The following is a 19956-nucleotide window of genomic DNA, read 5'->3' as shown; positions in this document are numbered from 1 at the left end:
CAAGGTGCAAACAAACTCAAAGGACACAGAGAAAAATGGCAAATGAGGGGAAATTAGGCCTCCCAGTTTCCTAACACAGAGAAAGAGGCGTGGAAATCAAGGTCACTGGCTGCTTCTGGTTTAGAATGAACGGGAAGGATAACAGACCCAGGAACTGGCAGCGGAGCCAGCACAGGCTCTCTCTTTTCCCTCTGCCTGGATTTATACCACGGAAGGTAAAGGGAGGAACAGCACAGCACCCGGGAGGACGAAGCAGGCCTGAGCAGTCAGCCACTGGATGATTTCCTTTAGAGGAAACTGCAACCCAAAGTCTGGTCCCACACCTTTCCCTCTTCACTCTCCAGTTGCTAATTTTAAGAAGCTCTACTCAGAAGGTATGGAGACAAATAACAAGGTGAAGTTCTTGATCTCTAGACAATGTGTTGGTTAAGTTTGCACACTTCCATGCCTTCCCTCCAGCAAAAAGAAAAACAAAAGGATGATTCATAAATTAATCTTTTTGAAGATTATTTAAGTCTTTTACTAAAAAAGCATCAGTAATTCAGTGCAACTTAATTAACATTAAACACTGCTATGGAGCATTTAAGTACTGAGGACACAGTTCTTGCCCCAGAATTCACAGTCCAAAAGCCTCCTCATTAACAGAGTTCTGTGCATACATTCTATTCTGTTGATCATGGCGTTAAAATCAACGACTAAACTCAAAAGTTTTAATATTAGTATTTTGTAGAGAGATTCTCCTCTCTCGGGGCACAGAGAATGTGCTTTCTTTTTCTTGATAACTTGTTATCAAGTACTAGTATACAGGTGCTTATTTTTGTATTGAGAAATTAATCAATTGTCTCCACCTCAGACTCTAGTCTCACTGTCATCATACGTATCTGACAAGTGAATCTTTGGGAATTCCTACTAGTCCAAGCAACACTGAAATATTAACTAACTACACTGCCTACAGCACCTGAAAGAGGCTGATCGCAAATCTTAAAGCGCCTTGTTAATCCATAAAGACTATAGAGAGGAAGCTAAATTTCATTTTCATGCAGTTGAAAATAAGTTTCTGAGAAAAATTTCAACAATTCTAAAATATCCAAAATAAGATTACCCCTCCAGGTAAGAACATAGAAATAACCAAACCTATTATCTACAGTGAATAACCTTAAAACTGCATAAAATCAGCTCCTCGAGAGAGAAAAAAATTAAAAGTAGCAACCTCAGTAATATTTTGCACTCGTCAGTACAGAACCTTTAATAGGGTTCTTGGCCTCAATATCTTCTTGTTTTTAAAACAATTCAACTGCTGTAGCAGGAAGGCAGGCCTTTAAAATAAAAAATGTCCATGGTAAATATACATTAAAATCTGACATTGAGTCAGTTCCTATTCCTTACTTTTTCTAGAAGTTCTTCCTTGACAAGTGGATGGATCATTTCTGAGGGATATAGTGAGATCTCATCCCTCTCCAAAAAGACTCTGCATAAAGACATCTAAGTTAGTTATCAGGAGTCAAGTATTTTCTGAGATGTTTAATAATTCAATGAGTCAGAGCTACCCGAGGAGGAGCGTCATCAGTACGTTTAGTTAAAGACCACAGAGATTAGGAAACACATTACCCCTAGCAGAGGCGGTTCTTCCCCTGTTACAGGTCCCCTAACGACCTTTACCATTTCTCCCCCGCCCTCCCGAACTCTCTCTCTTTTAATAAGGTTGAGCAAATGGGACTTCATTTTATCGGATTGCCACAGACTAGTGAGATTAATTATTCACGCTCACATTCTCCCTCTTGCTAAGACCGTGCATTAGACTAATTTTTCTCCTGATTGCCCTAGTCGGGTGAGTCCCAACGCTTGGCCGCTTGACTCCCTCTCAGAGGCGTCTGTATAGGCTGGAAAGGAGGTAAAAACTACCCGTAGCTGAAATCTTGGAGAAAATATTCTGCACTAATGTGACCACCAAATCAATAGATGCTGCTGGGGATTTTTTTTTTTAAGTACCAAGTGGATATTACAAAAGAGCTTAAATAGTGATTGCAGGGCAAATTGTTATAGGAGTCAGGTGGTTCTTGAAGAATTTTCTAGAACAATTAGGCCACGGTATGACTGGTGCACACTTTGCAAAGGTAACTAACTACAGGAGAAGCCATGTGTGGTCTGTATAGCACTCCCTTCTCTTTAGCTTCCTGGCAGATCTAGTGGGCCCCTGGGGGAAGCAAGCACTGTTAGAAAATAATATTCTTTCAGTCTGTCTGTTCTGTCTGTCTTTTTCTTTTTAGAAATCTTAAAGTGCTTTTCGTAAATCCTAGTCTTAGAATCCTAACTTTCAATTTTGTGCACGCTGGTAACCTCTGTATAGCCAGCCATCTCTCAGAAATAACCACTTGAACAGTTTAGTGTATAGTCTACTAATCTTCTATACACATTTGTCTTGTGTCTGTCTGTCTTCTCCCTCTCCCTGTATGTGTGTATAAAATTATTCTTTTCTATGAATGGAATTAATTGTTCTACAATTTATTTGTACTTCTAAATAACATGAGAGACCTTTCCTTGTCAATGCCTACAGGTAAATCCTGTTGTTTTTCTCTGTGGATATTCAATCCCATACTGATGGATACTTGTTTCTAACCCTGAGAGAAAATACACAATGCTGTAATTCGCTCAAGAGCCTGTCAACTATAGAGTGCATTGCTCATCTTCCATGCAGTAGGCACTGTGATGACAGGGACGGCGGATGACGTGCAGAAGCCTCCGCCTACCGCCCACTGAACCCAGCCACCTCCCTGCCAGCCTGCGTGCGGCCACCAGCTGTCCTGCTCCCGCACACGCGGGCTCGCCTCTCTGAGGAGACCTGCCTTACAGCCATGTCCCAGCAGCGGGTGTTGTAAGCAGCAGGGACAGCTGCGTAGTCAGGAGGGAGGCTGCGGCCACAGGCCCAGCCTCTGGGAAGCATGAGCCACTGCCCTGGGGCCGTCGGGCCCTGCACCCCCCAGGGGTGACCTGGACCACTCAGTGTGCCCTGGAGTGTCTTTCCAACCAGACCAGGAAGGGGAGGGCGGAGCAGCGGCTGCTGCCCCTGCAGTGGGGAGGGCTCACGGCAGGCCGGCGCCTCCTTTGCCCAGAAGCTGGCTTTAGCCCTGCAGACGCCTCCTGCACCTGGGACTGCCACCACCTCCTGGCTAAACCGGAACCAGCTGCGTCCAGACGTGGCCATGAAGAGATTACGGGACTTGCAGCCCCGGACACTGGCCACATGCTGATGAATGAAGAAAGGGCCCCCATTTGTTCCCTTCAGTTAAGTTTACAGAAGCAGCCTTCCTCCTACCCCTTTACCTGCCCAAGGCGCTGCGCCGACCGCAGCAGCACCCCGAGCAGCGGCTCACCCCCTAAGCACCCTAGCACTGCCCTTCCGAGGGGCGCTCAGAGAGCGGAAGCGTGCTCACAAGGCGCAGCGCCTGCAAAGGCGCCGTGGATCAGAGCTGCTCGTCGGCGACCAGCTCAAAGGGGAGGAGGGGACGGAGCACAGGGCAGGAGAGGCTGGGCTGGCCCGAAGCTGAGTGACACGTAAAAGGCATCTGACTGAAATTCTCAGAGATGACAGAGTCTAAGTACTTTCCTTTCTGGTCCCCAGCAACCTGCCTCCAACACTACCACATCTGTTTTGCTCTTCTGGCGGGGGCGGGGGGGAATCATAAGAAGCCAAATTCTAGAGAGTTTGAAGCAAATGCCACCCCCCCCACCTGCCGTCTGGCATCTGTATCAAGGTCATTCTGTGCCCTCATCGTGCCCCCAGCACGCAGACCGTCCCCTCTTGCCAGCGCCGGAGGCATATATGTCTGCTCACCTCCCCTGGCTGTTTCCAAGGTGCCCTGGTCAACTGCACTCACTGCCCGCGACCTGTCCCCAGAGCCGTGTCTCTCACACACTGGAGGGCGGGGGTCAGCTAGGAGACTGCTGTAGCGGCAGGCCCGCTGAGGCTGCTCCAGAGCACCCTGCCCTACGCTGTAAAATGCGGCCCTGGACTGACACTCAACGTTCCTTGGGAAAGAAATCCTATCACTCGTTCCTGCAGCTTTGGTTACGGACCCAGCACGCACCACGTGCTCAGCATACAGACTGTATGGTCCACATGATCAGGTAACCCAGACCTTTCCACAGTCTGGGCACAATAAACGCTCATACTCCCTTTTTTGCTTAACAAGCCGCACCCCTGGCCCCTACCCCCCACCCCCCGACCAATTTCTGGATGTCTAATCTTGCTGCTGGCTTGTACAAAGGAATCGCTTCATCCTACTCAAAACAGAAGCAGATTCCACAGACCTTGTTCTGTAACACCTAGATTCTAGAACCCTGAACAGTGCCCAGTTCTGACAATATGGCAGACAGGAGGTCTGGAAAACCCTGTTTATAAAACCCCCAAAATGCTAGATAAGATTCAGTCTATTAATAAACATTTCTTTAATTTATCTGTTTAACTTCTAAGAAGTCAGAGAAATTCAGAGAAGCCAAACATGGGAACACTAAACCCAGAGAGGGGAGTGAGCGCCTGTGTGCCAAGGCGCTCCGGGCCACCCGCTAGTGTCAGCAGCCTTGAGGACTGGGGAGCAGGAGGCCCGGGGTCTGGCCAGCCCCAAGCAGAACACCAGGCCTGAGGCCTCTGCAGGGAGCCAGGGCTCCTGCACGGCCAGGTACACTCGGTAAAAAGCACACGTGGGGAAAAGTCTGTTCACTGGGGCAACTTGTCCGCCTCAGGATCGGCTCCAGATGGAAACGTTTACCGTAGGGGTGCAGTCACACGCCTGCCCTCATCCAGGTCCAGAGGTGGAATTTATACTCCCAGTGCCCCCCACCCCCACCGCAGGGATCAGTTTAAAGTGCTCTCAGGTGGGTAACATGCCCTCTGGTCCCTGGCAGAAATGTTCTCTGGAGGAAGACCCTCTCAACCCAGGCCCCTTAGGAGATCAGCCGAATATGAGCTCACAATAAAAACAAGATTGCAAACACAGAAAGAAACAACTCATAAGTGACAGGCAGAAGAATCAGACTTCCAAGGATATCAGGTAAATAAAATGTTTACGTAAATAAAAGAAGGTAGGAATGAAAAGCAGAAAACTGACTAAGCAGCTTTGAAAAACAAAACAAAGACTCTAGAAATTAAAAAGTCAATGAATGAATTAAAGAAGCAATCAAACAGTGTCCAAGCGAGAGTTTTGTGAATTGGAAGACAGACGTTAAGAACTCACTCAGCAGGCAGCAGAGAGACGGAGGGGAACACGAACGAGCTGTGGATGGCACGGGGGACACCCCGTGCGGGTCTGACGTCTCACCTGAACCCAGACAGAAAGGAGAGGAAACGAGGGAGAGGAAAATGTCGACAACGGCTGAAACTCTCTAAAACTAAAGGAAGGAAGCATAAGGAGACCCGAACAGGAGAAATAAAACTAAGTCCCCACCTAGAGACATCGGAGTGGAACCCCAGAAAATGAAAGACAAGGAAAAGATCTCAAAAGCCGCCAAGGAAGAGGAAGAGTCGGAGGAGGAAGTGACAAGCACCCTGGCACCAGGGGAAGGCACAGCCCATCCTCTCTCCAAAGCGCTGAGAGAAAACAGCTGTCACCTACAGTTATAAAGGACTAGCCACACTACCTCAGAACGAGGGTGAAATAAGATTTTTTTTGGATTAAAACACAGTGAACCCTTTTGGCTAAGGGACCCTCAGAACTTCCATTTTTGGAAAATGAAAAATTATTCCAGAAAAAAAAAAGGAAAAGAAAAAGGTCTGAGATGCTGAAGGGAATTATAAGCAAAAAGACTCAGGTAAATGTGCATAAAAATATACAAATACTGACCACACGGAACAACAACAATGCTGATTTGGGGTTAAATGAACAGGCCAAACCACGAGTTGGGGCTAAATAAATAGAACAAACTGTAACTAGCCCTTATTATTCCAAACAGTTAAGCGCCCTGACTCGGGGCAATGGACCATGACCACGAGGTGCCAGATGCAGGAGGGACCCTCCAGCACTGTGGTCTGAGCGAGCAGAGGCTTCCTTGGACACGTGTATGTGCTTGGCACACGGGAGAGACTCAGTACATATTTAGTGAGTGAGTAAACGCCACACATCTCTGCCACCCCGGGCTTACAGTACAGCTATGCTCCGTGCATACAAATGAACACATTAAATCAGCCTGCTTTCCACCACCAGCAACATATGTAGCTGTTTCAGAAGCGGGGGGTACGGTTTCATTCGGTACAGATCTTCAAGTACAAGGCTAATAATGTGCATTTAAAAAAATAAAGGATTCAAAAGAAAAAGGCCTCCCATTCTTGGGGTAGAATTTACTCAGGCAGATGACCGGAGTTGTTATTCGGATCCAACATAAACATGACACACAAAATGTGGTCAAAAACCTCACTACAGAAGATGCAGGGGTCTGTCCACGCGTACTGATGTTCACACACAAAGGTAAGTGAACAGCCCCTGTAAACTCACAGATGAGCTAAGATGAAAAAAACAATGAGAAAGACAGACAATTGGGAAGGGAGAGGGAGCTAGTGAGAAAAGAGTAAATCATGTACAAAACAGCCAATAAAAAAATAAAAAAGCAGTTAATATACATGAATAATGGATGTCTGATTTAAAAGCAGTTTACTCTGATATGATGTAATTTTTGACAAGCAGCCAGAGAGACTATTTTGTAAGTCCTCTGCCAGAGACAAGTCAGAGCGTGAGGCTTGGTAACAGGCGTATCTGTGAACATGTGGAAAACGACTTTCACCACCAGCCCAAAGGTGACTTTCTGTTGGCAAACAAACGCTAGCCTCTCAGGTGCACGGAGCAGCAGCAACCAGCGGCCGCGAAGCTCGCAGAAACGGAGCCCCGACACGCACAGGTCCGTGAGGGGGAGCGCCCCCCCGCCCCGCCGCTTCCATGCCACGCACTGGTACAGTCGGCCCTCGAGCGCGGCACAAAGGAGCAGCAGCCTGGGCTGCTTTCGTGTTTAAGTTTTAATTGGAGTGACAAGCCCACGAGGCCAAGATATTTCGGGGATGGGACGGTGTTGCTGAGCGTCGCCAGGCACTGGGTAGGCAAGGCCCGCGTGCGCGCCCCACCGCCACGTGCCAATGCACCTGCAACCCCCGCCGTTCCAGGACTGGACTCTGCTCGGGAAGGCGCTGCCAATCACCACGGACTGTGCCAAACGCAGGGGCTTTGTGGTGTGGGCAGATGTCTACAAAGGACCAGAGCGAGGCCAAACCAGCACCTATTGTGACCTAAGCCTGAAAGAAACCCAGAGAGCACGAATACGCTCTAGTGGAGATGCAGACCCCCCCACGCCTGCAGCCCACCCCACAGGTGCTGGAAGCACAAGGGCGGGCGGGTCTGCCTTGCGGCCGAGAGAAGATGCTCGCTGCCCTGCGCCAGGGGTCTCCTCGGAACGGCCTCTGCCCCAGCACTGGGGTCAGCAGAAGAGATGTGACTGCGAAGAACTGGTTCACGGACACAGAAAATGAACAGGAAGTGCCCAAGGTCGGAGCATTTAGTCCAGTGACAAGACTGTAATTATTATGCAAATGTGTGACTGAAGCTGAAAATCCTCACAGCCTCCTTTTATGTTCCCAACAGGCCCCGACATAATGAAGAGCAGGGACAGTTTCAAAGTGCTTCACAAATATTAACGACATGTAACTAATCACGGTCCCCAGGAGAAAAAGTTATTATTAAATCCATTTTATATTGGGAGGAAGACTGAGGCTGCAAACTATGAGATGAATTCTTGAAAATTAAAGGCAGCTTGGGTATTATTTTTTAAATGGGAAGACTACAAGTGAGATGGCTGTGACGTGAAGATATCTGTATGAAATTCAGGACATTACACTAGCTCGGGTAGCAATTTCCTACTGACTAGCCTGGCAACTGCTAGTTAGCCACAAGTTAGACCCGACAAAGGCTTAGAAGTGGACGGACAGGCAGAATGCTGCTGAATGCAGACAACTAAACCCCTAAGGGACAGCTGACGAAGGGAGTGAGAAGTGACGTGAACGGCAGGGGCCTCCAGGGTAGGAAAAGAGTGCCCCCCCCAGGACCCCCTTCGCACCCTGAGGCAGAACGTCCTTGAAAACTGCTCACGGCCCCGGCGCACGCCCGTGTGGCACCGACGCGCTAGGCAGGCTGTGCACCTCAAGAACACGATAAATAGCAGCTGCCGTGAACAATCACGACGTGTCTCCCACCCAAGTCCTTTCAGAGCGTGTTCCGCCCGAGTCACAGCCGCCCTAGGAAGATGGACGAATACTACTGTCTACATCTGAGGTATAAAGAAACGGGGGCTAAATGATTTTAAATAACTGGCCCCCAATCAGACACGAAGGACACTCCAGGCAGAGCCCAGCTGCTGTCCTCCCTGCGTCCGTCTGCCACCAGCTCACAGTGCCTCTCCCTGATTCCTGGCAGAAATGGTCATTCACAATGGCTAATATTGACAGTGTTCTCTTACGTGCGAAATGCTACCACGAAGCTTCTCTCACCTGGTCCCACCATTCCAGAGGTGCCAGGCCCTGGTCACAGCCACCAAGTTTTGGAACCAGGATGTAAACCCAGGTGGGCGGGCTCCCAAGGCCGCGCTCCTTACAGCTCCACCCCGGGTGCTCAGCAGTGTCAGCACGCAGCAGACATGCGGGTCCTTGGGCCCTGCCTGTCACTGAATCCGAAGCCTCGGGGCTGGGGTCCAGGGAGCTGCATTTTTCTGACGCCTGCTGGTGTTTGAGGACCTCTGCACCACGCCGACCCTGCCTCCAAGCCAAAAACAATTTCCAGCCACTAAAAAACTTAGTTAGCCCTAAGTTCTCACCTCCTGCCTCCCAACTCAAACCACTCTGGTTAAGAATACCGCTGGGCAGTAACAGTATCCAAACGTGAGACGCGGGGCCTGCGTGCTGTGGAGTCAGGGAAGGGGGATGTTTGCTGGGAGCTCCCCTTCTGACAAGTGGGACTCTGCATGAGCCTTTCCTGCAAGGACAAGGAAAGACGGGAGGGACGGGAGAACGCTACTGCTAGTCGGGAATAAACAGGGATAGTCTGCCCCGTGCTGGCCTGGCTGGAGTGAGGGGCTGACGCTACGGGGCAGGAAAGCCAGCGGAAGGCGGGCACCAGGGCCTCAGCCACAGTCCCTGGCACGCTGCCGCCACTGTGACAGAACCTGAAACGGGCCATGAGGAAGGGTGCGACAAGTGGTAAAAAGACAGCAAAGGTGCCTCTTCCCCCCTCTCTCCAAGCAGGCGGTGGCGGCGGATTGTTCAGACGTGGCCAAAGTTAAGGCTCCAGACCTGCGCAGCAAGGAGGAGGAGGAGCTGCTCCAACCGCCATCCCAGCTGTGCGTCACCAAAGTGACGGGCGGCGCGGCTTCCGAGCTTTCTAAGATCAGAGCTGTTCGCAAACCCACTGCCTGTGTTCTCACCGCCACAGACCGGACTCAGAAAGAGAACCTCAGGCAATTCTACAAGGGCAAGAAGTCCAAGACCCTGGATCCGTGGCCCAAGAAAACACAGCCTGCGCGTCACCGGCCCAACAGCACGATGAGAACCTGGAGACCAAGCAGCAGCAGCGGAAGGAGCGGCTGCACCCACTGCAGAAGCACGTAGTCAGGCCTGAGGGTTGTGGGGTCAATAAAGCACAAATTGGCTAAAAAAAAAATGACAGCAAAGGCGGGGAAAGGGCAGGGGACGGGTGCCGGAGAATGATTTCCATGTCATTTTCAACATACGTTTGAAAACTTACTGTGAATACGAGATAAGAGTTCACGAGCCCAGGGAACGCCCCCGTGCTGAGGCCCCCTGGGGGGAGCAGGTGGAGCCCGGGCCAAAGGTCCTAACCTGGAAAGACGGGAAGAAATTGGGAAGAAATCTGGGTATTGGGTCTGGTCTGGGCTCAGTCGGTGGCTCCCATGTACAGGGACCGGGCTGAGCCCGAGAGGTGAGCAGAAGCGCACGGCCCAGCTCAGACAGTTCCTGCCCTCGTTCCGACACACTGCAAACCTCATCGGCCCCCCAAGTCCCTCCATGTGTGGAGCGTGAGCATTCAAGTGTGGTCTGAGCTGCAGTTTTCCTCTGCCCATCTACGAAACCGGATTTGCCCGGTAAATTAATAACACACTAAGAGAACACTTAAAAGAGTAACTTCGCATCCATTAAAAGAATTCATCTGCAACCCAATAATTGATGTTAATTACAAACCCACTGTCTAACACAGAGCCCTACAGAGATGAAAGCGCTGAAGAAATTAATAAATCATACTCACCTACACATCGAATAAAAGGCAAGATTTCTCTACTTCGTGATATTTCATTAGTGTAGTTTGAGCTGCTGTGTGTACTTGAAAATAGTAAAATATCCTGAACACTGAAATGCAAACCCATAGAGGCCGTTTTCTTGTGCTCCTCCTCCCGCCCGCCTCTGAGCTAGCACCGCGGTCCGCAGACATATGCAAAGCCCGCACCCGGCTCCACAGCGCTACCTTTTCCCTTACTGAGCAAAGGCAACATTTCCAGAAGCCCTCCCTTTGATCTTCATCAACTAAAAAACAAGCTGATTCTTAACCCCTGTAACAAACCCACTTGCTGCTTGGGCCCGAGACGCATCTGGCAGGAGGAAACCAAAGTCATGCCTGTCCAAAAGAGGAAATAAAGGTAAAGACTAAGTCCAAGTTCCCAGTCTCCCGTGGGCGTGAAATGGTAAACCAGGGAAGAAAGTCCACATAAATAGTTGGGAAGGCCATTAGAAAAATTAGGCCCTAAATAAAATTCTAAGATTAATTCAAAAGCAAACAAAAACGTAATAATCAGCATATATTTCAATGTGATGAATGGTCTTGTGAGCTTGCTCAGGGCTTCAAGTACACTGATTAATGTCTCTGAAAATCAGAAAATGATATAAGTGCCACTGGTATACAAAACCTCCGCACGTATGAGTGAAGACAAAAGATGTTTAAGACACAGAGCCAGCCCTCTGCACGAAAGGCTTCGCTTCTCAAAGGCTATGAGACCAAGTGACTCAGCAATCACAGCAACTTACTGCATCTGAGCTGCAAAACGCTAAGCGGACCTGTCCCTTTCTGTCCCACATGCATTCTTTCAAAACAGTTCTTGGGAAAATGAACCTGGTGCAGAAGCACAGACTGCTGCCACAAAATGACGTGGGCCCAGTGCCCACACGGGCATGGCGGCACTTGCGCTCCTGCCAGCCTGGATCCCCTCCCTGCTGCCTCCTGCCCCCTTCCTCCAAGTCCGCTGCTGCCTCTTGCCCAGGCTTTCCTGGTGAACTCCAGCCAGGCCCCAAAGCTGGTGGGGATGGGGAGGTCCTGGTGCTCAGTATCTAATAAGCACGTGACCTACCTTCCCCATGTAAGTAATTTGCCAAAGGTTTATCTGGCTTAGTCCCCAATGGTTCTACCACTACCTTGACTTAGCGGACAACAGTTTTCCCTGTATTTACTTTCTGTTAGGTCATCGCTCCTGCTGAGGAGCCGTTGAGGTTCGCTGCAGATCCTACAGCACTCTTAGTGTCCATAAGCAACAGCACTCTGAGAAATACTTCCCACCGAGGCGCTGTCGGGTTGCAGAGAAGGTCAGAGGTGGTCAGAGTCTCCAAGGTGCCCCGGTCAGAGGTTTCCTGTCTGTCCTGAGACCCCTGAGGGCCCTGTGAGCTGTTTCACGTTCTCCCAACACGTCAGGAGAATTTCACGTATTATGAAACTATACTAACAATCATATCACTTACTGACACCACTTAAGCACTAAACCATGCACAAACCACACTTGAATGTTCGATCCTCATCTATTTATCGCCATAAGTTTTCACCACTTTGGAACTCAGCAAATTCACTGTGAAGGTCTCTCTATGACCTGACATGCATCTCAATGTGGAGAAAACAACCCTTATGTTGCTAAGTTGCTGATAAGGAACACAAGGCTGTAAGCCCTGAGGCAGATGTCACGCTTGATTCATCTCCATGTTTCCAGTGCCAGTCAGAAATGTAGCATATAGCATGTGTTCAATAAACAGTCATTAACAATGACAGTAACCTAGGCAACAAAAATGGATCCTTCTGGTAGTCGACGTCACTCAATAACCTAGAAAACTGGTCTCCAAGAACTACTTCCCTAAACTTCTCCGAGAAGAGAGGAAAGATAAAACGTTTTAAAGGTTTACAGTGAAAGTGAAAAGGAAATGAGACCATTTATTCTGTGAACGTTCCATTTTTAATTATTCATCCTGCTTGTGAAAGACCACGTTTATAATTTCCTGTGGGATGGAATCTTGAACAAAAGAGGCGACGGACTGCCCGTTCTGGGGCGGATACGGGAGAAGGTGGTCGGAACCCATGAGCGCTGCGCGTCTGATTCCAAAGTCCTCCCAGATAGTTCACTGCGTGACGAGCGCAAGCAACCAATCCAGAGTCTTTTCACGTCCGTGGGAAGGGAACGGTTCTCATAAGAGACGTTAGCAATCACTCTGCAGCGTGATGTAAGCTGAGGCAGCAGCGCCAGGCCAGCGTCCTTGTCAAACACCCCCCGCCTTCAGCATGACCTCACCCGCATCTCCCTGATTGGGATGCGCGCCGCGTGCTGTGTGTGCTGCCCGCCACTGAATGCCAAGTACTTCAGAACTAAATTAGGAAATATGTCCAAATACACAGAATGATGCTAAGAGCCCTAAGTGGGTCTTTCTCTTCCTTTATGAGGCATGAGACTTGTTGTCAACATCATGCTCTTAAATGAGGCCATTCTATCTTCCAAGGACCCACCTCTGAGAGCAAACTTTAATCCAGGGAGCAAAAGGATTAATAAAGATGACACGGTATAACATATACGTTTTCATGGGTGGAAGAATTTTGGGCAGATTCAGGAAATATGAGACAGAAACAAATCTTGAAGGAACGCTTGGGGACAAAGGCAGACAATGGAGTCGACACCGGTTTTTGCACTGCGGCATGGTGAGGAAGTGGGCCAGAGTACCCATTTTTATCTAAAAGTAAGACCTTTGAGGGGCCCTTCTCACCTCACACCCCTGCCCGGCATGACCCAGGAAGTGGTGAAAAGGCTCCAATTTTCTGCCCAAACATTTCTGCCGGCAACAGGCATGGCCCTTAGGGAGCTCTCCTTTGAGAAGAAACAGTGGATTGAAGGGTCCCTCAGCCTCCTTCAGAAGCCTTCAGCTACCCAGCAGCTTCGAGTGATGGAACAGCTCAACACAACTCCCACGGGGAGAGGAGAAAGCTTTAGCCCTCCTAATCACTGCATCCAAGTGCGAGGAACATGGGTGCTGGACAGAAGCCCGAAGGCAGCATGTCCAACCCTCCACATTTCACAGAAAAGAGGCAGGTCAGCTTACCGTCTTGAAGAAGCCATGGGCTCCCCCTTCAAATGGTGCCCAGTAAGCCAAGAAGGACGCCTAGTGGGTGCTGCAGCTCCTTCCAACCTGACGGTGGCCCGAGAGGGCTGTCAGTCCCATTGTACTGACTCCAGGTAAAGCCTTGTGATTATAAATGAATAATCATTCATCCTAAAAGCAGAGGGCTACAAAATAATTTAATGATGAGCAGGACCAGACAGATCTCTGTATATCCCCTCTGGCCTCACTTTGTTGTGATCTTTCTGTAAATCCTAGGAGAGAAGAGATGTCACAGAACTGCTAGGAAGATGGGATGTACTTACTGCCATCTGCCACTTTCCAGGAGATACCATCTACAGAGGGCAATAGCTATCAGAATTATAAAGGCACAGACCCCTTTGACCCAGCAAGTCTACTTTCAGGAACTAACCCTACAAATACATTCATGTGGACCAAGTGTCGTTCACAACAGCAAATGGCTGTGAGCAATCCCAACGTGCATCAGTGGGGACTAGCTGAATTAAGGGATGCCCACAAGGTGCAGTACCATAAATTTGCAAAAAATAAAATAAAAAAACAACCAAACACCAGGAAGTTCTTTAGTATGTCACAGGAATGATCAAAGGATTTTAAAGAGATTTTGCTGCTCTGGCCAGTGGCTCAGAGGGCTGAAGAGTCGTCCCACGCACCAGAAGGTTGCGGGTTTGATCTCCAGAAGGGATGGAAATGGGAAATGGCTGATCCACGTTTCTCACATCAATGTCTCCCTCCCCTCACTCTCTCTAAAATTAAGAAACATATTCTTGGGTGAAGACTTAAAAAAATAAAAATACAGAGATTCTGTTGCAGGAAAAAGCAAGGTGCAAAACAATATAGTACTTACTAACTTATATTTTTTGAAAAGGGGGACTGCAGGCATGTCTGGATCATTTGCGTACATGTGCGTAAAACATCTTTGGAAGGGCGCACAAGATTTGGCTCCAGGCAGAGAAAGGAACTGGGGGCAAGTTGAAAGGAGTGAGAAGGGTCATCCTATTGCACACCTTCCTCTTCCTACCTTTCGGTTTCTGAATCAGGAGAACACATGGCCTCATTTTGAAGTACTCGTTTAAAAAAAAGATATCCTTCAATAAAGAGTGGAAATAGACAATAGCCATTTTTTCTATGACTTTACTTGGGCAAAGAAAATGCTGACAATTCCAAGCGTGGTCCCCAGCTCTGGCCTCTGAAATTCCCAAGCCGGGGACTCCCGGGCCCGAAGCAAACCAAGATGTGCAGAGCGCGGACTCTCTGATCCTGAGGGAGCTAGAAGCGATTACACCAGCTATACTCACAAGGCTTTCCGTAAGGTTAAACAGATACATTTTGTTCATTACGTCGTCTCATTTCCTTAGAAAACTGTTTATTAACAGAGCCTGGGTACTTGACAAGCACCAGTTTGTCGAAGTCTGTGCATGAGGCGGCTTTGCGCTCCAGAGCCAGCCACATAGCCAGTGCCGGCAGCTATGTGATGAGCCCTCGACGGGCTGGCCAGCCAGGTCTGTGAGTGAACTTGAACCACTGATGTCCGATGCTCAGACAGCTGTGGTGCCTCTAAGGTGCGAGTGCACTCATCATACGGATATGCAAGGATGTTCTCCAACTAAACAAAAACACCACCTCTAGAGTACTTCTCCGGGTTAGAGAAATTTCCGTTCCCGCCTCAGATGCGTTATTCTACAGCAACATTTGGACGCCACTGTCTGCTTTTATCACACGTAGTCAATAATGGACCCCAACTAAGCCCCAGGTCTGTATCAGGCACAAATGAAGAGAAAGCCTTCATTGGATTCCGAGTTATATGGTCCAGGGGCACAGACGCAAACCGCCGTGTGGATGCTGCTGCAGGCAAACCCGACTGCTAAGAGTCTCACGGCAGCCTGACACAACGCGCTGGGACCCCTGCTGCCAGGCCACAGCGCAGACGTGGCCGAACGGGGCTTTCCCAAGCAAAGTGACGTGAGCACCACACGAGAAACTATTTGGGAATATGACATGACAGGACAGGACAGTGGCAGGATGTCACGACTTAAGTCACACAGAGCTGTTACATGACAATTACCTTTCTTAAAAACGCAGGTTTTTCTGAGGAAGCCAAAAATCCGTTCAACACAATCGGACGGGAAGTCCTGCCTCGGCAGAAGTAAGGAAAGCTTCATATGTAACGCGTGGCTTCCCTCCCACTGGAGTGGGCGGCATTCACGCAGGAGAAACCTCTCAGCGCGAAGCTGTGCCCCACAGCAGGCTTGCTGTTGGACCCACCGCGTATTTGGGAGATGAGCTGCTGCTGTCATATTTCAAAGGACACTTCAATGCCTTCTTGAAGCAAATTTACTGCCACTCTTAATTTTAAAATACCAATGAAAAATACCAGTAACAAGTTATTCGAGAAACTATGAACTTAAAAAAATGAATTTCCATGAAGTGAAGGTATTAATCAGCAGATTCTTATAATTAATGCTTTTTAAAGGGTTGAAAAATTTCTGAGGCATCCAGAAAAGGCTCCTACGGACGTGGGCATCTGAAGGCTGCTCCCGGCCTAACTGTGCACTGCACTGCCTCTTTAAATAGTTCCTCAAACATACCCACTCTAATTGCATCAAAATATACAGCTGTACAGAAATAAGTCTACGCAGATAAGTCAAAGAGAAATGGGAGCTGCCAGGTGAAAAATTGATTAGAAGTATGAAAAATTTAAGCCAGGCTAGTATGAAATATATCTGTCCCCCCACTACACTGAGAACTTGAGAAATAAATGAGAGAACCCAAACTCGAAAGCATAATGGATGAAAAATTAAAAAGCAAATATTCAGTCTTTCTTTTTGGAACAAATGAGCTCACCAGGGATCAGAAAAGTTTTTTTTAAAGGCTGAGAAAGGAAACTGCCTTAGGAAACCAACTGCTGTCCCCAGGAAGACACCCAGGAGTCAGGGCGTTAGGCTTTCCAGCTAACACATGCAGAATGTGCTGCAGCAGACAGCCTGCCTCGAGCACAAAGGAGTCCCTTCTCACAGCGCGATTACAGGAAGCCGCTTGAGTTTTCCGGGGCTTTATCTCTCTTCCTGGATGAAGGATACATAATTGGAATCCAGGGTGCTTCAGTTCTTTGAGGACTAAATTGCAAAACCAGTGAACACCTAGATAACTGAGATCTGACCTTACAGGTGACTTATGCGTCAGGGGAAACAGGATGTAAAAATCACAACCAGAGGCCAGAAGGGGACAAGTGGTAGAGATAACAGGACGCACGCAGTGATGGTAACTGTCACACGTCCGGCGCGATGCTTAACACTTCACCAACATTTCCGCGTAACCCGACAATTCCGTGAAGTAGGGACACGTATGAACCCCCCTTGCAAGTGAGGAGACTAGGCGCAGAGAGGGCTACGCAACCCGCTGGAGGCCACACGGGGAGCAGGCAGTCGGGCCGGGGCTGGAGCGTGCGTGTGCAGCGCCTGGCCCTTCTCCAGTCCCCAACCCTGCGCTGTGGAGAAGGGCCCCCCTCCTCGGGAGCGGGGTGCTGTCCGAGGAGCCAAAGGCTCAGAGTTGCTTCCCGGGGGCTGCACCACTGCCAGCAGCGTCAAGAGCAGGCAAACTGGAGGAAAAGCAAAACCACACCAAACTCGATCCCTCCTCTCCCCTGACACCACTGGAGGAGAAGAGGGCGCCATAAATCTGCTTTAAGACTTTTAAGACTAAGTACTTGGCCTACAGTCAGGATAGTAAAATGCTAAGTAGTGATAAAATTCAGTTATCATGCAAAGAATTTTAATTAAAAACTTTTCTCCTTGCTCTGGCTCAAAGAGTATCAGAGGCACTTTTATGTACTGTTGGTGCGATTTGTTTTTCAGTATATAAATGTATGTATATATGCATGAGTTTTTTTTCTAGATGGGTACCTATTAGAAATTATTTAATATCTTCTGTAGTGGCGCTGGGAAAGGAAAACAATTACTTTTCATTCCATATCCTTTCCACGTGCCTGAATTTTTTTACCATGGTAAATATATATTTCCCAAATATATTTTAAAGCTTAGAATTTTTAAATTGCCTTCTAAAAAATAAAAATTGATGTTCTATTTTGTTAATTATACCTCCTGCTATTTTGTACCTTGTTTCCTTCATGCACCCATCCCAGGCTCTTCACTCCAAAAGCAGCCTGGGTGGCCGAGACATCGAGGCAGGTGACAGGCTGGCCATAGACGTAATGGAGGGTTCTGGCAGAGTCGTCAGCCTTCAGCAGGTATACCAGATCTCCGGCAGCGGCTATTGCCACAGGGTACCTTCCGGTGTCTGGAACTATTTCAAGGTAGTCAACCTGGAAAAGGGTGAGAGTTGTTTGGTCTTTCAGGTGCCAGCTACAGTTCATCCTGACTTGGTCGAAAAGTGTCCAGTTCCTGCTACATAGCAATGAGAAGACCAGCAACCCCAAATAGAAAGATGGGCAAAGGAGGGATTCGCAGGAAATGAAACACAGTTCTTACACAAATGAAAAGATGGGTTGTAAAAGAAATACAATACACTCTTAATAAGAGAAATACAAAGTTAAAATTCACTGAGATACCATTTTCAGCTGTCATATCAGTGAAGATCAAACAGTCTGATAAGACCCTGGGCTGGAAGTGAAGGGGACAACCACACGTATGGGTCCCACTGTGGCTGGTGGGATGCAATCGGGTCCAACTTCTACAGAGGGACATCCAGCCACGACGTACCGCAACCAAATGCTCCTACACTCTGACCCAGCAAGTCACTTTCAGAGCTTTACTTACACACAAACTCACATTTATGCAAAACGATGTGTGCAAGGCTACTTGCTAATAGCATCGTTCTGTCATCACTAAAAACTGGAAATAGCGTAACACACGTTACGAAGGGACTAGTTAAATAACATACAGCCCCTCCATGTGTTGCAATACCACGCATGCAGTCACGGAGGAAGGCATGGAGGCCGTCTTATTAACCTCGTACACATGGAGGCAACTCCAAGGTAAATTTGGGGGGGAAAGCAAGGAGGCAGGGTAACAGGATTCACAGTGTGCTGACGTGTGTACAGGTGAGCAGAGGAATCGTGTGATGTACTTGGCTTGTACATGCGTAAGTCTTCTAACCGTGGCTGCTTTCAAAGAGGGAAATGTTGAGGGATGAGGTGGAAGTGGTATTTCTCACTGTAAACTTTATTGAGTCTTTTAAATTCAGAATCATGTGGGTGTAATAACCATTCAAAAAAAATTTTTTTTACCAGAAACTGAATAAAACACACTCAGTTCCAAATGAGCAAAACCCACGCTTTAACATCTGTACAAATACCAAGAATGTATTGCCAAAAGGTTAAAAGTATCGGGTTGGCCAAAAAGTTCATTTGGCTTTTCCCACATGATGGCTCTAGTAGTGCTTAGTTGTCTTTAATTTCATTTAAAACAATTTTCTTATAGACTGTATGGTGACAGCTGTCATATCAGTGTGCATTTTTTAAAAACTTATCAAAATTGGTGAATATTTGTGCAGCCATTTCAATATTGAAGATGGAAGAAAATAGGCAACATTTTAAGCATATTATGCTTTATTATTTCAAGAAAGGTAAAAATGCAACTGAAATACAAAAAACAAAACAAAACAATAGATCTGTGCAGTGCACGGAGAAGGTGCTGTGACTGACCGAACGTGTCTGAAGTGGTTTGGGAATTTCCATGCTGGGGATTTCTCACTGGACAATGCTCCGCGGTCGGTGGACCAGTTGAAGTTGATTACAGGTCAGATCGAGACATTAACAACAATCAATGTTGTATCACGTGGGAGTTAGTGGACATACTCAAAATTACCAAGTCAATAAAGTTATAGGTGAAAATAAAAAATGTCTTATTTTACGCAGCTAAACGGATGTTTGGCCAACTCAGCATCTGAGTTACCTGTTCTCTCCTGGTTTCAATGTCATCGAGTGTAGGAAGGTCATGACCAACAGCATCTTATACCAGCACAGACAGCAATGTCGCTACCACTTTCTCTCATCTGCACGGGTATGAGGAGACCCTTTCAAGACTAGTTTGTTTTTCTAGGGGCACCTTTTCCCCAAGTGCAGTTTGCCACAGATTTTGAGCAAACTCTGGGAGTACAAAAGCAGAAGGTGAGCCATGCTGTGTAATTATGAAAATCCACGGTGTAAAAGGACAGCATCGCCCTGATACTAAGCCAAATGAGTTCCAAAGCTTGGATCCTGAGCACTGTCCACAGGAGCTGGAGACAGAGAGTAAACATCTGGGTCACTCTGCTAATCCTTGGGCCTAACAGGGTGAGTGGCAGCCCCGCATCCGGAGCCAAGAGCCCATGACAAAGGACGGATGCTGTAAGCAAACGTCCGACCGTGGGAACGCTGCCACTGCGAGTCAGGGAGCCTCTCTGGGGAAAGGAAAGCGGCCCAGCTCCACGGGCCAGGGGGTGCCTTTCCAGCGGCGACGCATTCTGTGGCAGCTCCTCATCTTGCGTGAGAAAGGACACATACAGTGTACAGCACATGCCTCCAGCTTGCTTCCTCTCTC

At 48.2% G+C, this 19956-nt stretch overlaps 1 protein-coding gene and 1 pseudogene across 1 annotated transcript in view; one reads left to right on the top strand and one right to left on the bottom strand.

Annotated features, from left to right (window-relative positions):
* FBXW8 (F-box and WD repeat domain containing 8) overlaps positions 1–19956 on the bottom strand; it is a 108762-nt gene that overhangs the window by 17229 nt on the left and 71577 nt on the right. The window contains exon 7 of the mRNA XM_090290620.1: positions 17532–17738. Within this exon, the coding sequence (XP_090146746.1) occupies positions 17532–17738 (207 nt within the window). The remainder of the gene's footprint in view (positions 1–17531; positions 17739–19956) is intronic.
* Positions 7118–9678, top strand: LOC149996865 (large ribosomal subunit protein uL29 pseudogene; annotated as a pseudogene).

The sequence above is a fragment of the Furipterus horrens genome, unplaced genomic scaffold (genome assembly GCF_987537825.1).
Source record: "Furipterus horrens unplaced genomic scaffold, mFurHor1.1.pri manual_scaffold_11, whole genome shotgun sequence".
NCBI lineage: Eukaryota > Metazoa > Chordata > Mammalia > Chiroptera > Furipteridae > Furipterus > Furipterus horrens.
Note: the sequence above shows the minus strand (reverse complement) of the source record. Positions and strands in the feature narration are given on the sequence as shown.